The 22682-nt window shown below is 42.5% G+C and overlaps 1 protein-coding gene across 1 annotated transcript; it reads right to left on the bottom strand.

Annotated features, from left to right (window-relative positions):
* Window positions 1-5530: 5530 nt before the first annotated feature.
* On the bottom strand, window positions 5531-20902 carry LOC142768237 (uncharacterized). Its single transcript, XM_075870186.1, has 10 exons — window positions 20813-20902; window positions 20575-20686; window positions 20175-20236; window positions 19375-19426; window positions 14283-14353; window positions 12701-12786; window positions 10315-10389; window positions 9426-9530; window positions 7352-7419; window positions 5531-5654 (listed from the first exon to the last, which is right to left on the bottom strand). Exons 5-10 carry the CDS (start codon window positions 14332-14334, stop codon window positions 5531-5533), a joined length of 510 nt encoding a protein of 169 aa, XP_075726301.1. The 5' UTR covers window positions 14335-14353; window positions 19375-19426; window positions 20175-20236; window positions 20575-20686; window positions 20813-20902.
* Window positions 20903-22682: the final 1780 nt, after the last annotated feature.

The raw sequence follows: 22682 nt of genomic DNA on the forward strand, positions 1-22682 counted from the left end.
TCTCATATAGACCTTCAGGAAAAAAAAGCTAAATAAGAATGATGACATGCTCCCACGAGCATACGCCGTGTGCATTGGTCTCGTACTAAAAACGGAAAAGTTCGCCACGTCGAGCCACCGTGAAAAAGGCTTCTTGCGTGGAAGCCGAAACGTCTTCGACATTTTTAAAACTTCTTAGGTTTCGCTAGGCCATGCTTTCATATTCCATTACACGTATACACTCAGAAAAATCACGTGCGTGACCAGCAGTATTTCGGTAAGGAGTGGTCTAGTGGGTATGGCGCCCGACTGCTGAACCGAAGGTCATGGGATCGAATCCCGGCTGCGGTGGCTGCATTTCTGATGGAGGCGAGAATGCTTGAAGCCCGTGTACTTCTATTTAGGTTCACGTTAAAGAACCCCAGATTGAAGAAACCTCCGGAGACAACCGCTATGGAGCCTGTCCCAATCGCATCCTGGTTTTGGGACGTTCCACCTCAGATATTGCTATTATACTTTCAGGATAGCGGCGTGGATCACACTACTTTAAAACCCAACCTAGTTCAGTAAAACTGCAGCTGAGATGACCCACGCACGCCGGTGTGGCACATACACAGGATAATTTTCGGAATCGAATGATTGTTCATCCTGCTATAGAAGCGTAGTCGTTTATTCGAGCACAAAAATGGGAAGTCAAAGATTACTATGATAGAAAACAAGGAATAAAGTTCCCCAAACGAAACTCCTCCTACGCACAGGTAGCCGCGATTCAGCCCACGCTGGCATACGTGTCGTTCAGTGCGCGCGCCAGAATCTCCTTCGTGCGGCTTCGATCAACGCGTGCGCCAGTAATGATGGCGTACGCGAACGCAATCACGATGGCGACAACCAGCACGATCGTGGCGAGTAACAAAGGGCGGGCCACCATTTTCACGAAGGAGCGCCGCCTGTCGGTGTCCATCGACTCGTCGGACTTGCTCTGCGTGGCCGCGCCGTCACCTGCGAAAGTGAAGTCACGAGATTCCTTACGAGTTCGCCGAATACCACAGTGTTTTTCACAAACACACCACAGGGAACTCTGGCGCTAGTGTCTACGGGAGCTGTAACGCACGGCACATCAGCCAGCATGGTAATCGTAGGTAGTTCAAAACTTTCTCTAATATTCGTAGTTTCTGGTGTGTTTGGCTCAGCGTGGCTTGAAGCTGCTTTGTCACGAAACGACTATCAGCAAATCTACAGCAGTGACCTTTCACCGTCTCAATGTTTTAGGCTGAAGAATTCAAATCAAGTCACGAAGTTCACAACGGTCTCTTCTGTTATTTGAAACAAAACCAAAACACAGCAATCAACGAAACAAGAAGTATGTTAGAGGCCCGCAATAATGAAGGCTAGGCAACTTTGTGTACTACCCATCATTCCCAAGGTGGCTTAACAATCGCTGTGCTTAAGTCCCCTCTAGTTCATTTTAGGGAACTATATGCCGAAGATAATTCTCAGAAAAAAAGCGATCATATTTTTCTGTTTCCTTCTCAGTCAAACTTATTCATTCCTACCGCCTTCAAAGCTTTCTGCACCGAATGTGATTTCACATAGCGTCCGGGATCGCAGGCAATCTTAGCTTTTTTTCAGCTCACGTGGTTTTGCAGTGCATCTTACATCAGCTCATGTTTAACCAAGCCATGAAGTTTCGTGATCACATCGTCGTGTGACGTCATGGTGTCGTTGCAGATTTCCACTACCTTGGGCATGATGAAGTAACAGGGCGATGTGAATGCATGGAAATGTTGGTTTTTTTGCGTTTCTCATGTTGATGAATACAACGACGGTCACATCGTGTTTGGTGGGGCACTTAGGGCGTTCGCAATAAGAAAAAGAGACCCTATATTTCGTTCGCTGATGGTGATGAGACCCATGATCGCATGCTTCACTCCACAAACGCGCAGCAGTATAACAGTGTGTCTCACGTTAATTTCGAGAAACTACCAACAGTGCTTCATAATTCAATTGAGAAGATTAAAAGTACGTTCATTTGGCTGATGGGGACATCATCTCATATGATATGACCTAACGTGAGCTACGTCACCATACAAAAAAAAACCGCAAGAGATTGGTCAATCTTGTTTTTATCGTCACTTGTTTACAGCATGGTCAATGCCTTGCACCTAATAAGGATATTTAGGAACACAGTACTTTAATAGGAAAGTAGCTTGTATTAGTCTGCGTACGTGAGAGGCACAAGTCATGCTGACGGTGATTTCTCCGAAAGAAAATGGCAAATATCACTTTTTAAAAAACGCATTTGCACACTGTTGTCTCTGATGTGCAGTTAAAGACAGAAGGAGCATCGGCGTTGTTTTTGTACTTGTCTCTATGTCACACACAGGTAGGTGGAGATGACTTTTGAGCAGAACTGGTGCGACGAAGTGGAGGTGCACTTGTGCAATGTATCGGAGGGCACATCTCATTGCTAATTTCATCATTCCGGTACTACACGTGACGTTTTTGCCATATGATTCCTCAATTGCAGCGTCACACACATGTTTTCTACCATTTTCTTGGAGGTAAAGAACTCCCAGAAAATGTCAGTCGTCAAAAATGTTCCTGTAAATACCTTCTTTAACTGCACCCTCTAGCAGTCGTAACTTGCTTTGAACACTTCGCTCTTATTGTCACGATTGTTAGTCGTAAGCACAACAGAGGAGGAAGAAGCTGTGGCAGTTTCTGGCATTTTTCGAAGACGACGACGTCGCTCGTCTGCTCTTGCGTTTTCGTGCTTGTGTACGAATAGTGCCTTGCTGCTCTCATCGAAACAAAGCATTGCGTCCTGTTCTTTTCGCGTTACGACACTGGCGGAGGTGCTGGACTTCTACAACTGATGTTCGGGTCTCCTCCGTGGCCCGGCACTTCAATTCCGACAGCGCAACGTCGTTGTCTTCGAAAAACTCCAGGAACACCCACTACTTCTTCCTCCTCTGTCCGGCTTACGGTTAATAATAAGGAAAGTAATTATGTCTAAATGCTGAAAACATTCCTTAACCAGGAAGAAATGGCGCTCACCTTGTTTCTGGGCCAGTCGTAGCAGGTCATTGGCGGTGGCATTGCCGTAGAGGATTTTCCCAAGACTTACGCTGCCATCGGATGGTGCCGGCACTAGCGTGGTGTCCGGCGACCACTCGGCACCACTGCTTGCGGTGGCCTGCCGCAGCTCCCCTCCGAGAGCCGACTGGCCCACCAGGTCCCGGTGGCAAACGTTCATCATATCGAGGATATAGTCTCGCAATACAGCGCCGCTTTCTAGTTCAGACAGTTCTTCATCCATGACCGCTGGCTTCGTTTGAGTGTGGGTTGGTTGGTCCTTCCTTGATGTTCTGGCGCAACCCACCGTAGCGTATACAGAGCTAGCTGTCTTCCTCTTCTTCTTTGTCCTAACCTTTTGCGGCACGGCTTTCTGGTGATGATGACGATGAAGATCATATCTGCCTTATGGCACTCGCTCACTAAGAGAAATGGGCCAGAAACCAGGTAGCAGGACGTTTAAAGTAAACTTGAAATCAAATTATAGGCGCCTGGAGTAAATTTAAACTAAATATTAATATATAAACTAATTATAAATTTTATAACTCCTGGAGTAATTATAGACACCAGGTTTAGATCAAACTACAGTGTCTATAAATACAAAACATAAGACGTCGAATAAATGAAAATGCTCCACGATCATAAGGTCAGACTATCACATGAAACTTATGGTACAAAGGTTGACGAAATCGAAAGATAAAACAAAAATAGGTTAAATTACACCTAAATATTGTTGTTTCTTCTGCCTAGTTGAACATGGTAGAGCAGACATTCCATTGAGGACAACCATTGGCGTAAACCGTTGGCCGGAGGGGTCAGAGTGTCCGTTCCCTCCTATGTTTAGACTGCAGTGGACATTCCTTGCAATGGTGCCCCCTTGAGACTTGAGACATTCATGTTTTCTAATTACTTTACAGTTAAGTCTAGCGCGTTCAACTTTTTTCAAACGCTAAACAATATTGCCGTGTACCTTTGTTCAATTCCAGTCACCTGTGTGAAAATGAAAATCACAAAAGCCGCTTGACCGGTTCAAAGAATACGACTTAGAACAATGTAATAATCCAGCTCAGATCATGCTCCTTATACTTATTTTCTTTCAAAGCATTATTTATTTCCAATGTAAATTGAAATACAACCTATAATAAAAAAGAAAATTCTGAGTTCTGATTTTTCTAGTTTTACTCTACTAGCTATAACCTAATGCAGTGAGGCGGAATGACAAAACTACTTCGACACTTATTGCTAATTTTGTCTTTTGAAGTGGACTCACAAGGTCTCTGGAGACGTTAGTTACTTTTCGCCATTTTTACGTACTATTGTAGTGGTAGAAAGAATGAACAGTGGGTGTTGAATTGAGAATTGTTTCCATTAAATTGTAGCAAGGCCGACAGATGGGATAATTGATATGGTTCCATAATTCTTGAAGCAGCGGAAACAACAGGGAAAGCAGGGGCACTCTAAAAAGTGTTCGCAGTATTCACTTTTTGTGCTGTCATTCGTGCTGCTTTATATGAAATGCTTCAACTATATCACTTCCAGTTATGTTTTGCTACACGTGATCGTTTTGGTGAAGGCAGGGACATGTTTCCCGACACCTTGGAACGTGTGGTGTGTCGGCAAGTATTTCAAAATGCCTGTTTTAACGATCTTTAGAAGCTCCTCCTGCAACTCATTACTATAACGTGTATAATCGGCGGCTTGTTTAATTTGGTCAGTGAAGAAGTATTTAGTGATGCACGGGAGAAAGATTAGACATTCAACTTCTCACTACAAAGAATTGCCGCCAAAAAGCGTAAAACAAAATTTAACATTTCCACTTGATTTTAATTTGGTCTCCGAAACTTCGGCTTTGGCATCAAAATTAGGCAAGGTTTACGCATTTTTGTAGACAGTCGACCGTAACGCGTGCTGCAAGTATTGTTTGGATGTTAAATAAATTTTGCCTGATGTTAATTAGAAGTGGTTTTGTTATATTTTTACCTTTTTAAGCCAACAGAGGCTTGCTAGCGCATCATCGCCTGATACCGCAGCATTTACCATGTTTCCAAACTTGTCACTAAGTATAGCGAATGAACGCTGGCATATGAAGGATGCTCACGTAAGAAGTGTTTGGCGACAAGAGGACGTACTTGAAAGTGGTATTTCGAACATTGTTTCAAATGACTTGGAAGCTTCTGAATGCATCATTCATTATCACACATAATTGTAAGTATTTCATGTCACACACTATCAAACATTATTCTGCCAGGCTAAATATGAAGTGACTGCCATGGGGCAGATTTCTTGTAACTCTAATTTCGAAAAGTGAACCAAGAAGAAATAAAATAAATACAAGACGTCTATATTGCGTTATCATAGCTTGACCTCTACCACTGCACCCGGCATGTTTAGGAAATGCCGATAGTTCTGGGCACAGCAGAAAAAGAAAGCATCAAATTCCGGCAATGCGTGGGTATTGGCAACAGTGCCACTTCAATCACAGGTACACAGACTTTGTCTTTCGGCGGTACAGCTCGCACGGTTCTTTGGCCATAGCCGAGCCATACGGGCAGAAGAAACTGACGGCAAATGGTGCGTACTGAGAAAGCGCCCCGTTGACCCTGAGAACGAGAAACATTCAGGTATAAATGGTCAGTCACTGGTCCATAAGCACGACTGAGCACACATATAGTCTCTGTTAATACCCATATCGTGACACATTTCACTTGGGCACGCGAAATCGGACTGCTGATAATATGCTCATACTGGCAATCGCCTAATGGTCATCGTTTACTTTATAGCAGTATTCAAAATTCATTTCTAGCCAGGGTTCTCCATAGTAGCTTTATGAAGGCGTATTTTGACAACGTATTCGGTTTCAATTTTATACTATGAATCTCCTAGTGGTCGACTAACATCTACATTTTACATGCCACGCCATTGACAGAAACAAGCATTTGGCCGCATAGCAAAGGAGTGAACAGATAGGTCCACACATATCGACAGGGCACACGTTGCTAACCAACCGCATATATTACAAAGGAAACGCGAGGCATGGCTTGCGGACAAGGCCAAGCAGAGCCAAGTAGCTTTGCTTGGCCATGTCCAGCAAGCCGCTCGCGTCAGGAGAGCCCTGAAGTGAGGGCTCTGCCATAACTACCTGAATTTATTTTTGGAATAGTTTATATGCTCCTCATTTATCTTCACACGTTTTTAGAATTCAGGGATGCAAATAAAATATTGTAGACAGGGCGTCTGTATTCTAGGGTTGCCACTAGAATTATCATTCCTTCAAACCACAAGTTCAGACTGTCTTTCACATGACCAGAAAGAAGGCCGAAGTTCCGGTTTTCTGGCGTTAAGCACGCGCAGATAATATTTAGTGCTTTCCCACACGCATAATTAACTGGAGGCAATCGGTGTTTGAACGGTATATTGAAAGGATTGCATTATGATCCAGCGCGTCGAGCGGTTAAATGGAGCGGGGAAGTGTAGTGGGCAAGTGGAGCGGCGCAGCGCAGCGGCGAAGAGCATTTCTTCCGACGCGCACTGCAGCGACAAACCTGATCGTAACTTGTCTGTTCCCGTCTCAACAGCGGAGGTGGCTCATACATTGAGGCACCACCCTCATTAGACAATGAACAGCTGAAAGCAGCATCATTGCAATTACCTAGATGATACTTCCCTACATGGCCTTTATGAACTGCCCAGACGCATTCACTTGGTACAGCTACTGTATTTTACTGTTACATGGCCATAGCTATCAATCAAGTCTGTAGTCCGGTGACAGCCTATATGAATAAATATAAACTGCAACCACGAGGCCCCGTTGTCATAATTTTGATGCTTCCACCGAGTTGATACTTGGCACTTCGCAAACTAGAAACACTATAGAGCGTTGCAAAGCACTGCCATTGCTGCTACCGCTTTGGTGTACCTCACACGCGCTGTCTAGTCATAAATCTACTACATAGCAGCATAAAATGACTAACACCGAGGGTGATGCTGTGAACGTGTAGATACGTGTTTAATTTCTTATTAGTTCGTCATCACAATCACGTCAAAGCAGCTGGCAGCTCTAATTAGACGGGAATAGATAGTGGTACGCCTTACTTTTTATTCTCAGCCTGTCACCGACTATAGTTAGCACTTTCACGTGATCACAAAGTGCATTGAATTGAAAGAGATAACTACAACGGAAAGCATGTGCCTAGACATGCTACAATTGTTCACCAGTTAAATGCGTTCGCATAGTTGAGTGAGAACAACGCGGTTTCTTCCTCTTCAAAAATACAAACTAAACGGAGAGAAGGCTGACCTGGTTTGCGAAGGGAGGGTGCCACTTCTTGGCTTTCCGGCGTGGTTCGTGTACGGTTCGCAGGATGACTGCACGATAAAAGTCCTAGTTGCAAATAACCATTCCTTGCGTCCAAACCCGCACACGTATATGCAGCAAGCAAAAATATTTTCACTGTAATTGAATGATTTTAGTAATAGCACTGCAATGGTAACGCAAACGGTATGCACTGATTTCTGATGGTGTTTGGTAGGCTTTTGCAAATAGTGAATTTTAGGTTCGAAGCGAATACTGATTTTGCTAAAAAAATCAAATTCGAATGATATCAATGACATATAGTATAAAAAATGGAATATTTATTATGACTTAACTAACCTGCACAATATTTCTTTTGCATTGAAATAGGGGTACTACTCAAATGTTTTTTTTTCTTTGGTTCAAAGAAAGTTGAAACAACTTTGAGTAGTAGTTTCGGTAGGATGCGAGTGATAACCTGTAAGATACTTAACGTTTTAACATTTATTATGCTTGGAGCATACAAGACATCATAAAAGCTTAATAAAATGAAGAATCGATTTGATGGTAAACTATTCCTTTAGAGAGTCTTGCAACACTTTTTCAAGTAGCCATAGAGCCAGTAAACATGCTTGTTGCCTCACAAATTCACCGCCGCAAAGTTTCTAGAATCAGTCCAGTACGAGCGGAGTTTCAAAATTTGTCCCATGCTGCAATTGCATTTTGTCATTTTCGTCCCGACGAAATAGCTAGAAGCTAAGCTGGGAGGAATAGCACGGCGTAAGAAAACAAGGAAATACGTCACACGCACCTCGTGACCTTGAGCACCTTTTTTTTTTTCTTCGAATACGGGGCTTTCCACTGCGATCGCGCACGTACTCGTGGACAAGTGGTGGCCTCCCGCGGCAGTCCCGGTAACGACGAGCGCGCCATGCTCAAATCAGCCAATGGTTGTGACTTGAGCCATATATTCCTTCTCGGCTGTGATAAGTGATTTTTGAGCTTGTAGAGCCATTTGCTGAGGGAAGATAGCAGTTTTAGCTTTGAAAATTGATTGGGAATTACAGGCGGCACGCTGGGCTGTGTTTGCCTCACGTGTTCTCGGCAGCCTCGACTACCGAGCAGCAGCGTTTTCTGACCATGTTCAATAAGTGTTGCAAGGCCCCTTTAAACTTATTGGGGGGCTTCGCGGCAAAGCAATTTTTTTTAGCGAAAAGTTGTTTTCACGGCTTATCACTTCTATATTGCAATGAAACCACTTGTAGAGGCGTTGATAGGCGGATCAATATATACCTATTCGTTCATTGCGAATATTTTGAAAATATTCGACACATTAAATTCGAATCGAAGCGAATTCGAATGCTCAACTATTCGTTCGAATATTCGAAGCATTCAAATATTCGCACAAGCCTAGTGTTTGGCGTAAAAAGTATAATTGGAATAAAATGCCCAGCATTCGAGTGACACGAATATGTCGCACCACCGTGAATATGCATTTACCTGAACAGTTTCTCAGTGTTATTTTAACGGCAGTGGCTTATCATGTTCTTCACAAGCATTTCGGCAGTTACACGTTTGGTCATTTAGGCTTTCAATGAAAGTTGCCTGTCAAGCAGTATGTGCACAAACTGCAGCAACTTTACGGAAGAGCTTTTGTGACTCTGATTGCACTGCGAAGCACATAACAGACTTTGTCTCGCCGAAAACTGTACAAGCTTACCTCGCCTATTGCTATGTTTTCTTTATATGTCTTCTGTTCTACTGCACCGCCGCAGTGGTTTAGTGGTTAAGGTACGCCGCTGCAGACCCGCAGGTCGCGGGATCAAATCCCGGCTGCAGCGACTGCCTTTTCGACGGAGGCGAAAATGCTGCAGGCCCACGTGCTCAGATTTGGGTGCACGTTAAAGAACCTTAGGTGGTCAAACTTTCCGGAGCCCTCCACTACGGCGTCTCTCATAATCATATTAAGGTTTTAGGACGTCAAACCACAGATATCAATCAATCAATCCTTAGGTTTTACTGCTTTGTGTCAAGCGACATATTGTACAAAAAGGCATTAAAGAATCAAAGGAGCAATCACCTCTACGTAAAAGAAGAAGGCCACGTGCTCCGAATTGTAGGGGGAAAAACCACGTGCAAGGAGATTCGGGTCAGTAGAAGCCGTCTGGCTCAGATTAAGGAAAAGCTGTCGAGGAAAGAAATATGAAAGAGAGAAGGTCATACTTCACTGCTATACACTTCTGGTTGCGGTCAATGTCACGCCACAGACTTTGAAAAACTGCTACTCGCTATTCTTGGTCACATCGAATAATAGTCAAACTATCATTAACTCAACGAGTGCACTTAATATATTTGCCACAAAAGATGCCTGCATATCTGTTAATCACTAATAAACAAACCAACCATTTTAGTTTGCATGATCTTTCAAATGGTACTTCACTGATTCTCACAGGAGGCCTCGACCAGTAATATCACGAATACGATTTTTTCTTTGCCTATTCTTATTCAACAAATTTGCTTATTACGTCCTGCTAGATAGATTCAGTCATTCTGGAGTTTAACTCCATTATTCTGCAATAAGTGTAAGCAAGCAATGAATAAATAATCACAATCTTTCATACGTTCTCGCACTACTACAGATAAGATAATCCTTGTCCCATCAGTGCCCTAAATATGGACATGAAGAGCGTGACTTCGAATCCCGGTAGTGGCAGCCGCATTTCAATAAAGGCGAAAAGCTAAAGGCCTTTGTACTCCGATTTAGGTGCGCGTTAAAGAACCCAGAGTATTCGAAATTGTGGGTGTCCTCCACCACGTTGTCTTTCATAATGGGATGGTAGTTTTAGGCACATGAAGTCTAAATAATTACAATATTACATTCGTCTTCACGTCTTATACTCAAAAGCAGTCACCTGCAGAGCTTTAAGCTGAACTTCAGGGCTGGAAAGTTCAAGTAAACTTTCGCCTACCTCCATATAAGGAGCGAGTGCCAGATGGTCGGCCATGATGTCTTCGTACATCCAGTGCTTGATTCCTTCCATTTTCTGCAAGACCAAGGACGTTCTTTCTATTATTCCCCTTAATGAAATTCAGTGTCCTAGCTCCAGTGCTAATATCATGGACGTAAGGCAAATAATACAAACTAAACGCTATTTTTATATCAACACAAACGAAGGGCACGGATTTACAGCAACTTCGACGCTTTCGGTAAAGGAACTTCAGTTGGAATTTTCTGCAGTGACGGCAAAGCCGGATTAGGCAGCTTAACATGGGACTGAGAAAAAAAAAATCACGCACCTCTCGATGTCAACGATGACGAGTGGGCGAGACTAGGTACTAAAGTCCATAATGTCTACGTTGAAGTCAATGACTAGTATAAAGTACGGACAGACGACGAACGAATAGACGGACGCACGCAAAGCCAGATGAATTGGCGGTAGAAAGCATGGACGGACAGACGGCCATGCGGACGGCGCAGGTAGTTTTTTTCCAACTGTGTAGCAGGTATCGTAATTAGAGTGTGGACGCCAATACATTGATGGGTGCCGGACAACTCTAGGCCCTAAAAAGTTTCCCCCTCAAGACAAGCGAAATACGACTTGATACACGCATTTTCTGTGACATACTTGCTCTCTTAGTCGAAAACTTCGTTTTCTGAAACGATTCTTCGTCCTCGCCGTCGCTTCCCTGCAGCCGAGCAGGGAGGCTGCTTTCTACGCCGAAGACATGTATTTGAGTGCATGCTTACACCTTGTTGAGCATGCAATGGGCCACTTTCCTAATCCACAAGTGCGTTTCTCTACGATGCAGACCCGCCCTACTGAAGGCAGCACTGGAGGTGTTTCAAGTCGAAACGAGGTCCTAGCTGCACGTGCTGGGCTTGTACATTAGCCGTATCTACATAGAGATAGCCGAGTCTACATTTTCCACGTCATAGCGCAAGCATACTATGCTTGATTACGTTGTTTTCACTAAGTGGGTGGCTGCCATTAGTAGGACATATTGCATAGCAGGAAAGTTCGCTTTATGATTAAAGTAAAAAAAAAACGACTGCGCTCTGCAAAAAAGTGCAATATTGCATAGACTCGGCATTTGGTTCAAATCCTAATTGTCAAGGTCTGTAATTTTGTTACACAGCTGTATGGTTCCGAGCGTCAGTCAGTCAATCAGCTCGCTTGTTCAACCGTATCAGATTCGTGTTTTGTTAGGGTGGCGCTACCGTCGTTCGTTTCGTAGGTCTTTCGTGGCCATTAAGGTTCGTTATGACAAAAATATAACGATAATAATTAGGTAGACTGTCTGTTTTAAACGAGATATCAGCGAAAACTTACAGACACAGATGCCCAGGATAGCATAGGGGATGTTATCAGAAGTAATTGTTATGTAAATGTGAATAGACAAAAGTGCATGAAAATACAACTTGTCACAGGCCTGTGACCTTTGAGTAATATGCCCGATGCTATTCGATGATCACAGGTTCAGTTCCCGCTGGTGGCAAGTTATCTCTTCGTCCACTTTTCTTTCTTTCAATTTATAATGAAATTGTTCTAAATAACATTCTCTATACTTCCCCTGGCAAGATTTTGTGTTAGTTCTCATTATTACTGTATGTAACAAACGAAAACGAGCGCTTAAATTTACCCTTATCTAGAAGTGGGGCTGCTTCTTTCAAAAACACGCTTGCAAGTGACACTTTTCAGAAGCTTCTCAACGAAACACGCCATAGTGATTTCTTGTTTACAATTTCTATACTAGGAGCATGCCTACGCTAGCGGCAAAAACGTGTAACAATACTTTATTGTAAGTTTTATTGTTCCTTGCTGCTTTACTTTCTAAAATATTTAGAACGTCTCTCCCACACACACTTGTGTCAGAAGTGCGCTTCTACCATCCAAACCTATGACGTTTCAGCCCTGGATATTAACTGCACTTTTCTTTAATTTCTTGAGCTAGCACCCACTCAACATAACTTTCTAAAAAATAAATTATAGCATCCTCGTATGACTGATGCAAGCAGCAGCAAAAAGACCATTATGTGAATATTATACTTCAGTACAATGAAAACGTCACGTTAAACGAACAATGCCACAGCCAAACCATCCGAGAGCTACTTTGAGCCAAATGCTAATTGTTGTTTTGTTTATATAGACAAACATAATTTATTTTTCTAGTAATGAAAATATCCAACAAACTACTATAGTAAATGTAAATAGGACGACACTTCAGCAGGACTCATAAATGTTGTGCTTCTAAGGTAAACAAGCAATCAACTCCACAAGAATATCCTTTTTAGGTTCGCGGGATGTTTGCAAGAAATGAAAAAATAAGATAGCTGTAATCGAGTTGAAATGTTACCTCGAGCATAATAGGAATAGGGTGGGCTACGTATGCACCCAAGGCACAGTGCCGTCTCGCATTGAACAATGGCATTCTGTTGGGATCTGGAAAAATAATCATAGCATCCGAAACGAGCAATGCAAACCATCATCAAAATGCTTTAAAAAATGTGTGTTTAAAGAAGAAGTACGATGTAAATGCTAGAGATGCACTTTAAGACTAAAAAGGATGAAGGTTTTGCGGCGACAAAAGTATTGATTGATATATGGGGTTTAACGTCCCAAAACCACCATATATGAGAGACACCGCAGTGAAGGGCTCCGGAAATTTTGACCTCCTTGGGTTATTTAACCTGCACCCAACTCTGCCAACATGGGGCTTCAAAATTTCCGCCTCCATCGGAAATTCAGCCGCCGCTGCTGGGATGCGACCCACGACCTGCTGGTCAGGAGCCGAGTACCTTTGCCACTAGACCACCGCGGCGAGGCCGCGGTGACAAAAGTAGTAGAATACAACGCATCTGGCTGCAAATTTATATTTGGCGCCTAATAGTGATTCATTCTTTTATCGATTCATTGAGAAATTTCTTAGTCAGTTAACGATATTGCTACGCGCGTTTCTTATTTTCACTTTTGTTTGATTCGGTTTGCACCCACAAATCTTGAGTTGGGAATTCTGAGCCCAAACAGCGCCTCATTGTTTGAGTTGGTTCGCGATCATTGTCGATTATTCTGTTACAATTGCATGCGAAACGCGAACACTCAAGCTTATTCTAGTGATTGCACGACGACCAGTGATAAAGCTAAAATAGTCAACACCGCATGTATGAATACCGACGTGGTTCACCACTTGTCTCTTGATCGACGGCCGATGCTCTGTTCGCCTCTATCAGTGCCAGCGTCTTCTCTAATCTGACTTTCCTTTTACGTGGTCACAAGTTCGTCCCAATAAAGAGTTTAACCTGAACATCCAATCTGCTCCCTTTGTCCGCGTCACGACACCGTGACTATGGTTCAGCCACCAGCGGCATCGCATACTACATTACTGTAATGCTTCCGACCATTACAAACAGTAATGACAGGACCACGTCTGGCAGTGCAACGTTCAGGTGGTTTCAATATTGGCATCTTGGATGCTTACTTACAAAAAGTAGTTTAAATTAAAGCAATCTTTTCTTTCTACCGGAAGTGCGCAAACAATTACAGCGTATCCACGGAGTGAAGGATGATGAGAGGGATGAAGCGTCCATCCGTCGTTCCGTCCTTCCGTCGACCGATCGACCGACCACCATCTTATCAAACTCATCGCCCCACTCATCATTCACTGCGTCGACATGCTGTGTAGCTGGCTACGACAACGTAGGACGAAGGATGGATAGAGCCACAGCGTAAGGAAGTTCGCTTCTGAAAATCGCAATAAGCAAGCGACAAACAAAACTCCCACCTTGCTCGTGCCTGAAAAAGAGGGCTCGTGACAGAACGTCGGACAAGGAAGTCCTTTGATTTGAAGTAGGTAAAAAATACACGCAGCACTAATGCCAAGGTAATTAACAAGCTAAATCAAGATGGTCGATATAGGATGTGATGAAGGAAGCACTCACTATGCGCATTGGCTAGAATTCTCGCTGCAGTCCTAACAAGGTCGGGTAACATCTTCACCACGTAAAACTTTCTGGAAACAAATAAAAACGACGCTTGCTTTCATGTGACTTCTTCGAGCAATCGCTATTGTTAAGTTGCTGTTGACCAAATTTATTGATGCTCATGGTTAGGTAACTCTTTAGAATTTCGCACTCCCTCATTTCTGCACATATCCACACATGCATATACTTAAGACTATCGTTCATTCTACGCGTATTATGTGAGTCACATTTCGCACAATAAGGAGTTGGTTGTGAGTGCTTTTTGCGGGGTATAATCGTTAGTACACGGCCTGTGGTTGTATGCGTGAATGAGTCTTTTAAGTGGGGCTCAGGCAATTTGTTAAGTTGTTACGAAAGATAATCAACTTGGTACGTCCTAATCGTATCTTGTTTTACTTTGTGGTTCAATAAGAGTTTTGTTTATTCAGAATTGAAATACAAGTGATACAAGTGCATGTGTTATGTACAAATACAGAAGGAGGTCTCAAAATCGCGAGACTGTGAGTGAGACCTCCTATAAAATCATACATGAGTTATACAACGCAATAGTAAAAAGTGGAAGGAAAGAAAATTTAAGGTATACAAAATGTACAGATAAGCACGAAATAGCGAACGTAAGTTATGAAAATTGTACAGCTAAGCATGCAAAAACTAACACGAAAATGCAATAACTATCACTCTGTTTAATATTAAGCGTTATGACGGTAAGGATAGTAAAATTAAGATATACAAAATGTACCGGTAAACACAAAATAGCGAACATAAGTTATACAAGGTGTACCGATGAGCACAAAAAAACTAACAGAAAAATACAATAACATTCAATTTATAGAATATCATGCATTAAGAATTTAATAAGTGTGAACGCAAACCTTTTTTAAACATTTCGAGGGATCTATTTTTGATCTCCAAAGGTAAAGAATTCCACAGAGAAACAGATGAAAATTTAGTGGTAGACTTGCCATAATTAGTCCTAGGTTTGGGTAAAAGGAAGTTATTAGCCTTTGCAAAACGAGTCGATGACGCCTGAGGAAACTGACTTGTGTGTAGTAAAGGAATCGAAAGTTTTCCATTCACATATTTGTAAATAAGAATGCCGAGAAAATATTTAGTCAGCTTCTGAACTGATAAAATTCCATGCGAACAAAGTAAGGATGATGCATTGGACATGAAGCCACTGAACGTTTTATTCTCAATGCTTGGTTTCGAAGATGTTGGGTGGCTGATAAATGAGTGGCACACGTATTCCTCCATGATGAAATGCAATAGATTATGTTTCTGTGAAAGAAAGGGTAGTAAAGTGACAACAATATTTCAAAACGAAAGAACGGGCAAACTTTTAGAAATATTCGAATGGCATATGCAGCTTTCCGCGTAAGCTCTAAAACTTGTGAATTAAACTCTGAATGTTCATGTAATTTGACCCCGAGAAACATTGCACTAGACGTAGAATGAATTTGATTATCGCTTACGAAGACAGAGGGGTTCCTAGGTATAGTTTGATTAGGTAACGAAGATACAACGAAGTTTGACTTTTTAGCGTTTATGTTTAATTTATTCTTATTGAACTATTTAACGATATTTATCAGGTCGGTATTTAGTTTAAACAACATCGAGTCAACTTTTTTATCTGTAGTTAATATAGTGGTATCGTCCGCATAGAGTATACAGGACGAATGTGCTAGACATTGAGGAAGATCGTTTATATAAATTAAAAATAAAAGCGGGCGCAAAATTGAACCACGTGGAACACCGATCTTTATGGTTTTAGGGTTGGAAGAGGTACCGGACACATGTACCACCTGTTCTCTATCAGGCAGATAGTTACGAATTAGTTCTAGTGGGACGCCAGATGCACCAATCGATTCTAGTTTCTGAAATAAGATGTCGTGCGAAATAGAATCAAATGCTTTTGAAAGGTCAAGAAAAACGCCTTCAACAACACTACCGCTGTCAATAGCATATTTAATTTCCTCTGTTAGCGATATCTTGGCAAGTTCAGTTGAGTACCCGGCCCTGAAATCCAACTGTTTATTAGCAAAAATGTGAAACTTGTATAGATAACACCGTTAACGTCTCGCAAAAACTTTTCTATGACTCTACTGAAGAATGAAATAATTGCTATAGGCTGGTAATTGGAAATTAAATGGTTGTCACCTTTTTTAAAAACGGGAATAATTTTTGCTTTTTTCAGACATGTAGGGAAGAACCCAGTTCCAAATACAAGATTTATAATATGACATTATGCATCAAAGAATAAATGAGCTATCAGTTTCATGTCGGCAGCAAAGAACTTATCGAGACCAGCGCTTGTATTCCTAATACTATTGATAACAGTGAACACTTCCTCGGGTGACGTCGGATAAAGGAAGAATGAATGTGGTAATCATGAACAAGTGTGTTCGAGGGATGCTGTCGACTGAGAAATATCAATGCCGAATGAGTCATTGAAAGAGTTCGCGATATCAGATGGGTTATCGATCACACGTTTTTCTGAGTGAATCAAGGTTATATCTGAATGTACCGTAGTCCTGCCAAGAAAATTGTTTACAGTTTTCACACTGCTGCTAAACGTCATTTCCGGCTCGCTTTATTTTATCCTCAAAATACATTAATTTAGCGGCTTTAAGTAACTTTCCTAATGTGTTTGAATATTCTTTATAGCGCTTCTGAAGGTGAACATTGAAAGGGCGCTTTTTCGTCTTTTTGTATAAGTCATCCTTTTTCCGCAGACATTTCAACAGGTTAGGTGTCAAACACGGATTAATTGGGACAAGGTACTTTTTTTCTGCTTACTACTAATGTTGAAGTGGCCGTGACTGCATTTGAAATGATAGAGGAAAATTGTTGGTCGGCTATTTCAGCATTATTGCATTCCTTAACTGCCGACCAAACACACTGCTCGATGATGTTAATGAATGATGCAGTATTTAGGATATTCTTGAAGCATCGACTTATTTTATTATTATTGGAGATGCCTATGCTTGCATAAACAGGATAATGATCTGTGACAGGCATCTCGATGACAGCTGCTTCATGAGGACTAAGGAGGTTAGACAAAATGTGATCTATAATAGTGCCATTGCCATAAAGTGGAACACGAGTTGGTGCAGTTGTGAGGCACTCGTATCCATACCCACTGAAGCAGGAAATGTATTCAGAAACATTTGCGTTGGTGTCATCAAGAAGAATAATATTCATATCTCCTAAAACAATCACCCGTTTCCCTTCTAATGCCAGAGTTTTCAACGCCTTTTCTAAAGCTAGGCAGAACTCCACGACAGATGACGATGGAGAGCGATATATGCAGGCAACAACTAAATTCTTACTATCTTGCGAAAAATGTGGTTCATGAAGTTCGATCTACACGCATTCTCAACCAGGAATTCTTAGCGACAAGTCCAGTCGCCTATAATAGTGAAGGCATGAAGATATAAAAACAGCTGCTCCACCATGTGCATCGTCGATTCGGAGACAGTATTCAGAAGAATAGGAAGAAAACTTAAACAGGTCCCTGTCATATTCACATAGCCACGTTTCACTGACGCAGATGATAGAGAACTTAAATGAAGTATCCATGTTTCTTGGGTTTGAGAAAAAAAGTCATATTTTCGTCACAAGAGAAAAGCGAAAAATGTCATTTCTAAAATCATTAGGCAAATTGGCAACAAATTAGCTTCAGTAAATTTGTATGTTATGCTTTTCAGCAGTTATAGTATGACGCTCACTCCGTTAGCATGTCGCCTGGAGTATAGTTAAAAAATGGCAGTGTAAAAAAAAAACGGGGCCGCAGTATTAAAACAAGCAACCTTCGTGCTGTTTTATGGCTTTAACGGAACATTTAGCAATCAGAGCATGTCACGTGTGACGGTATAAGCAGCCTTCCAATCCACTCCTAAGATACAGCGCACGCAATCGCGTGCGACCATACCCGGCCTGTAAAAATTGTATTTCTTGCCGGAACCAGGCACCACCCTCGGGCGACTATTCATGCGCGTTTCGCGTAGTAAGAACCACCAGCACGTTTCATCAATGTGCTAGCCGCGACCGTGAGCAGCCCTCACAGGTTTTCCCATACGCATAGAACACACGATGCTTCGGGCATGGTCGCCATTTGTGGCTACATTGCGCCAGATTCTCTTATTAATTACCCGTTTGGCGATAAAAAATTCCAGAGGGCACCATGGCTATTGACTGACTGCTTTGAAGTTTACGGTGTTACGTATTCGAGATGATGGTTTCGTTTATTCATCAAAAGTAAGAAGTCTCTTTGTAATACGACTACTGTTCTATTTGGCTACCAATTTTGCGATAATATTCTATGGGATGGCTACTTTGCCTTCATTTGGCTTGAGTGTTTGCGCCTTATCAATTCCACCCGGCAACGGAGACTGGAAATAGCTGGCAAGAGCGTCAATGTCAGTACTATCGCAGTAAAAGGAACTCCAGCAACTGACTGTTTCTATTGAGCTATGTATGTCATAAAAAGGTTCCTTAATACGTAGACGTCCTATTTAACAGCTGTAGTATGATAACCAGAATGAACAGAGGAAGTGCCTCAGACACGCTTGCTGACGTTTGAATAAAAGGACCTATTTTCATCAAAGGGAGCTTGTTGACAAAGATAGATCGTCCTATCGAAACGTCTACCAGCCTGTCAGAGGCACTTCCTCGGTTCATTATGCTTATCTCAGAATAAATTACCATATGTCGGCTCCCAACTTGGTTTTTGAGTTAAAGACTATATGAAAAGTATAAGTATTAAAGTCATGCGTGTAATCCCCAACAATGTTTAATAGAGCCACAGTGTAGCGCCAAACAGTGGAATAACTTCCAAAACCTTGGGCTGTATGTTTAACGCGTACATGTATCAAATTGGTTATCCAGATTCGAACTTCACCACCAATGAAAGCGTGACCCTGAACTTAGAATTGAACTGTTATAGCCTATAGGTACTACCGAAAATGGCTATAAATATGGCGTGCTTGAAATGTGTTAGACTGTATGAGCAGGCAAGTTTCGCCTGCTTAAATCATGAAGTCATGATTACCTTAATAGCGGAGGTGCTTGAAAGGCGAGTCCAAAGTAACTGAGTGGTACAACTGGAAAAGAAAAATACCATAGGCTGTAAGCCACTGCTTCTATTTGAAATTTAGCGGCACTACATACAAAATAATATTGACAAAAAACAGTTGCCCTCGTTTTAAACGACTATAATCCAGCTTTCTAGCTACACAACTTATACCTAGTATTTGTGAAGTTGATGTCACAGAACCGTCAAGCTTTTCATGCATGCCGCCCCACCACGGTGGTCTAGTGGCTAAGGTACTCGGCTGCTGACCCGCAGGTCGCGGGATCGAATCCCGGCTGCGGTGGCTGCATTTCAGTTGGAGGCGCAAATGTTGTAGGCCCGGGTGCTCAGATTTGGGTGCACGTTAAAGAACACCAGGTGGTCTAAATTTCCGGAACTCTCCTCAACGGCGTCTCACATAATCATATGGTGGTTTCGGGACGTCAAACCCCACATATCAATCAAACTTGTCATGCAGTTTACGTGCAGATATACCAAACTTAAGAGTGCTTTGGAATAATGATTTTTTGAAAGAGTAGAGAACGCAGAAGAGAGACAAGTTATAACCATGCAATGAGCGTGTTTCCACGCTCAAGTTTAAAAAGCACGGAAAAGCGCAGTGACGAAAAACAGATGCGCGCAGGTTAAGCGTCTGTTCTTCGACTGTATTTTCCTGATCCCTCTATTTTATCGCGCTTATTAAACACAAACGCTATCACACTCCGTAAAATAGCCGTCTAGGCCCAAGAATACAAGCTATAAGTGATGCAAACACTTACATATAACATTGGAGTATTCGTCGTAGACTACGCTGTACTCAAAGCTGCTTGCTGGGGGATACCTGATAGGTACAAACAGGCAGGTCAGTTTTCATTTCAGCTACGAACACGACACAACTAATCGTTGTAGATTTACGACATCAAATTATGAAAATCTAAGCCAAAAACTTCGCAAAAACGATTGAATAGTCAAAATAAACGCAGTAGTAAGCGCTTGTGCACCAGTGGTTATGCTGAAGGATGACTTTCGGTAAGATCATAGGCAAGAAGGGGCTGATCGCTTTCAATTTCAAAATTTGAAGTTGCATCATGAGCTCACTCTATTTTCCTACCCGTATTCTCAGCTGCACAGAGGTTACTATTTTATCATCGAACCAGGCAATTTTCACGGGTCACTCACTTTCGGAATAACGGAGTCGAATTGCCGCTGAGGTAGTACTTATCGAGTCGCAGCTTGTAGGCCTCAGAGTATACTGGCGCATGGGATGGTGCTTGTAAAGAGCTCTGTCATACTGGAACGCAAAATAACAAGTAGATACAGTACAAGGTTGAATGCATGCGCACTCACCATCTCATTTCAATACGTTAAAGCTTACTATATATAAACGAGGGAATATTGAGGTTGCTTTTGTACTTACGCCGCATTCTACTTCACCCAGGTCAACGCTGATTCCAAGAAGTGCGTCGGAGAACATTATTTCAACTTTCAGGCCGTTAATCTGCATTACATGAGGCGCAGACAACCAGCACGCATAAGATTTTTTTTCGTATGCTACCCTGCGCTGATTATATGCTAGCAAAAGTGCTGTATGATATGTTCCCACGCGTTGGGAAGTTCCCGACATACTCTCGTTGGAGAAAACAAACCTTTTTGTATTATACGCGCTAACGACTCTACTGAAACTAAATTTTTTTCGACTGGTTAGAACCTCTGATTTTTCGCGCTTACGTTCATCATTCAAACAACGTCGCGAAGGTAGTGCGCTTGTTTTCTGAAACCCCAACACGAGGTTCGTGCTTGAGGTTCTCCAAACGTTCTGCTCTTATAGCCTGCATTAACGAAGCAGCTTCGCCACACAAATTTATTTACGGGTCGAATTACCCCATGAAGCTCCGCATGCCCCGTGAGGGTAGTTTTTAGCCAACATCTAAGCAAAGACCATGTCATCCTGCGTCACCCAAATGCGACAACTACGGCCAGAAGATGAACCGGTCAAGGGACTGATAAGTGGGCCTAACGTTTAATAAGACCCCGGTTGACAGTTGTGACGCCCTGAATAGCACACCGAAAAAAGACACAAGGAAGCACAGGTATAACACATACGATCATGACATATTTGTCATGTGTCCGTCGAATAAACAATTGATTGTACATGGGCACAGGTAAGACACAGAGGAGCGTGAACTAGCAACTAGCCCCTACGCTGGGCTTTCTAACTCATTAGATCCTAGAGAAAATAAAAGCACTTAGTTACAGTAACACATTCAAGCATCCTGTGCAGAATCCAGCATGCAAGGCTAAATTTTGACGATGCATTTAGAATTTCAAAAACGTTTAAAGCGCCGACTGACGGGAAAAGGGGAGGTGTGAAAGCCCCGCAGTGAGTTTTCAAACAGCGCTTAGTGGGTTGGTGTGGGAGGGGGGGGGGGGGGGGGGGGGCTTCGCTGGCAGAAGCACGACGACCGGGAAAGGAGGAAGGGTTCTGTAATGAGACACCGGATTTACGCACCGTATTTCCGCAACTTGCTGAAAGGCTTTGATACGGTCTTGGCAGCACACTGTCCGATATTCTTGTATATAAGCTGTGGCACCGTAGCCCGTAGATCTAAGACAACTGCAACATTTATGCCGGTAAGCAGAGGGTAATGACAATTAGCGTACGAGACTCTCCAATTCCGAGGCCTTTTGAGTCCCCAGCCAGGACAGCCGCTTTGCGTAAGAGGCCAGGGTGTCAATGAATTGCGGTATCCACCAGGAAAACTGCGTGAGGCAAATACAACGAATCATCAGCGTGAACCGCTAAGGAAGTACCCATACATAAAGCATTTTCAGGAAATTTCTCGTGAAAGCAGCATCCCATTCTAAAAACGCTGTTCTGTGCGACAGCTTAGCCGATAGCACGACGATTCTTCGCGTACTTCACAAACGCATAGGACAGAGCCATTACTACTACCACACACTCTCAAAATAATAGGTAGAAGTATATTTGCTAACTTTGTGGTAGTAGTGGTTTATCACATATTGTTACAACCCTGGTAATATGCGCAGTTAGTGATGGCAAGAGTGGTAACAGTTGCTACCTTTGCTGTTACATCCAGCATTTAGTAACTTTTGCTACCCGAGCCGTTATCAACCATGGGTAGTAGCTTTTAAAGGTTTCAAGAAAAGAAGAAGTAAGCGATACTACCCTGTTAATTTTGCCATTTTAATTCTCCATTGCTAACTTTGGTCCGTTAATGACACATTACTATGCAACTTCGGATAATCTTGTGCGGACAAGCCTAACG

This window comes from Rhipicephalus microplus, chromosome 8 (genome assembly GCF_043290135.1).
Source record: "Rhipicephalus microplus isolate Deutch F79 chromosome 8, USDA_Rmic, whole genome shotgun sequence".
NCBI lineage: Eukaryota > Metazoa > Arthropoda > Arachnida > Ixodida > Ixodidae > Rhipicephalus > Rhipicephalus microplus.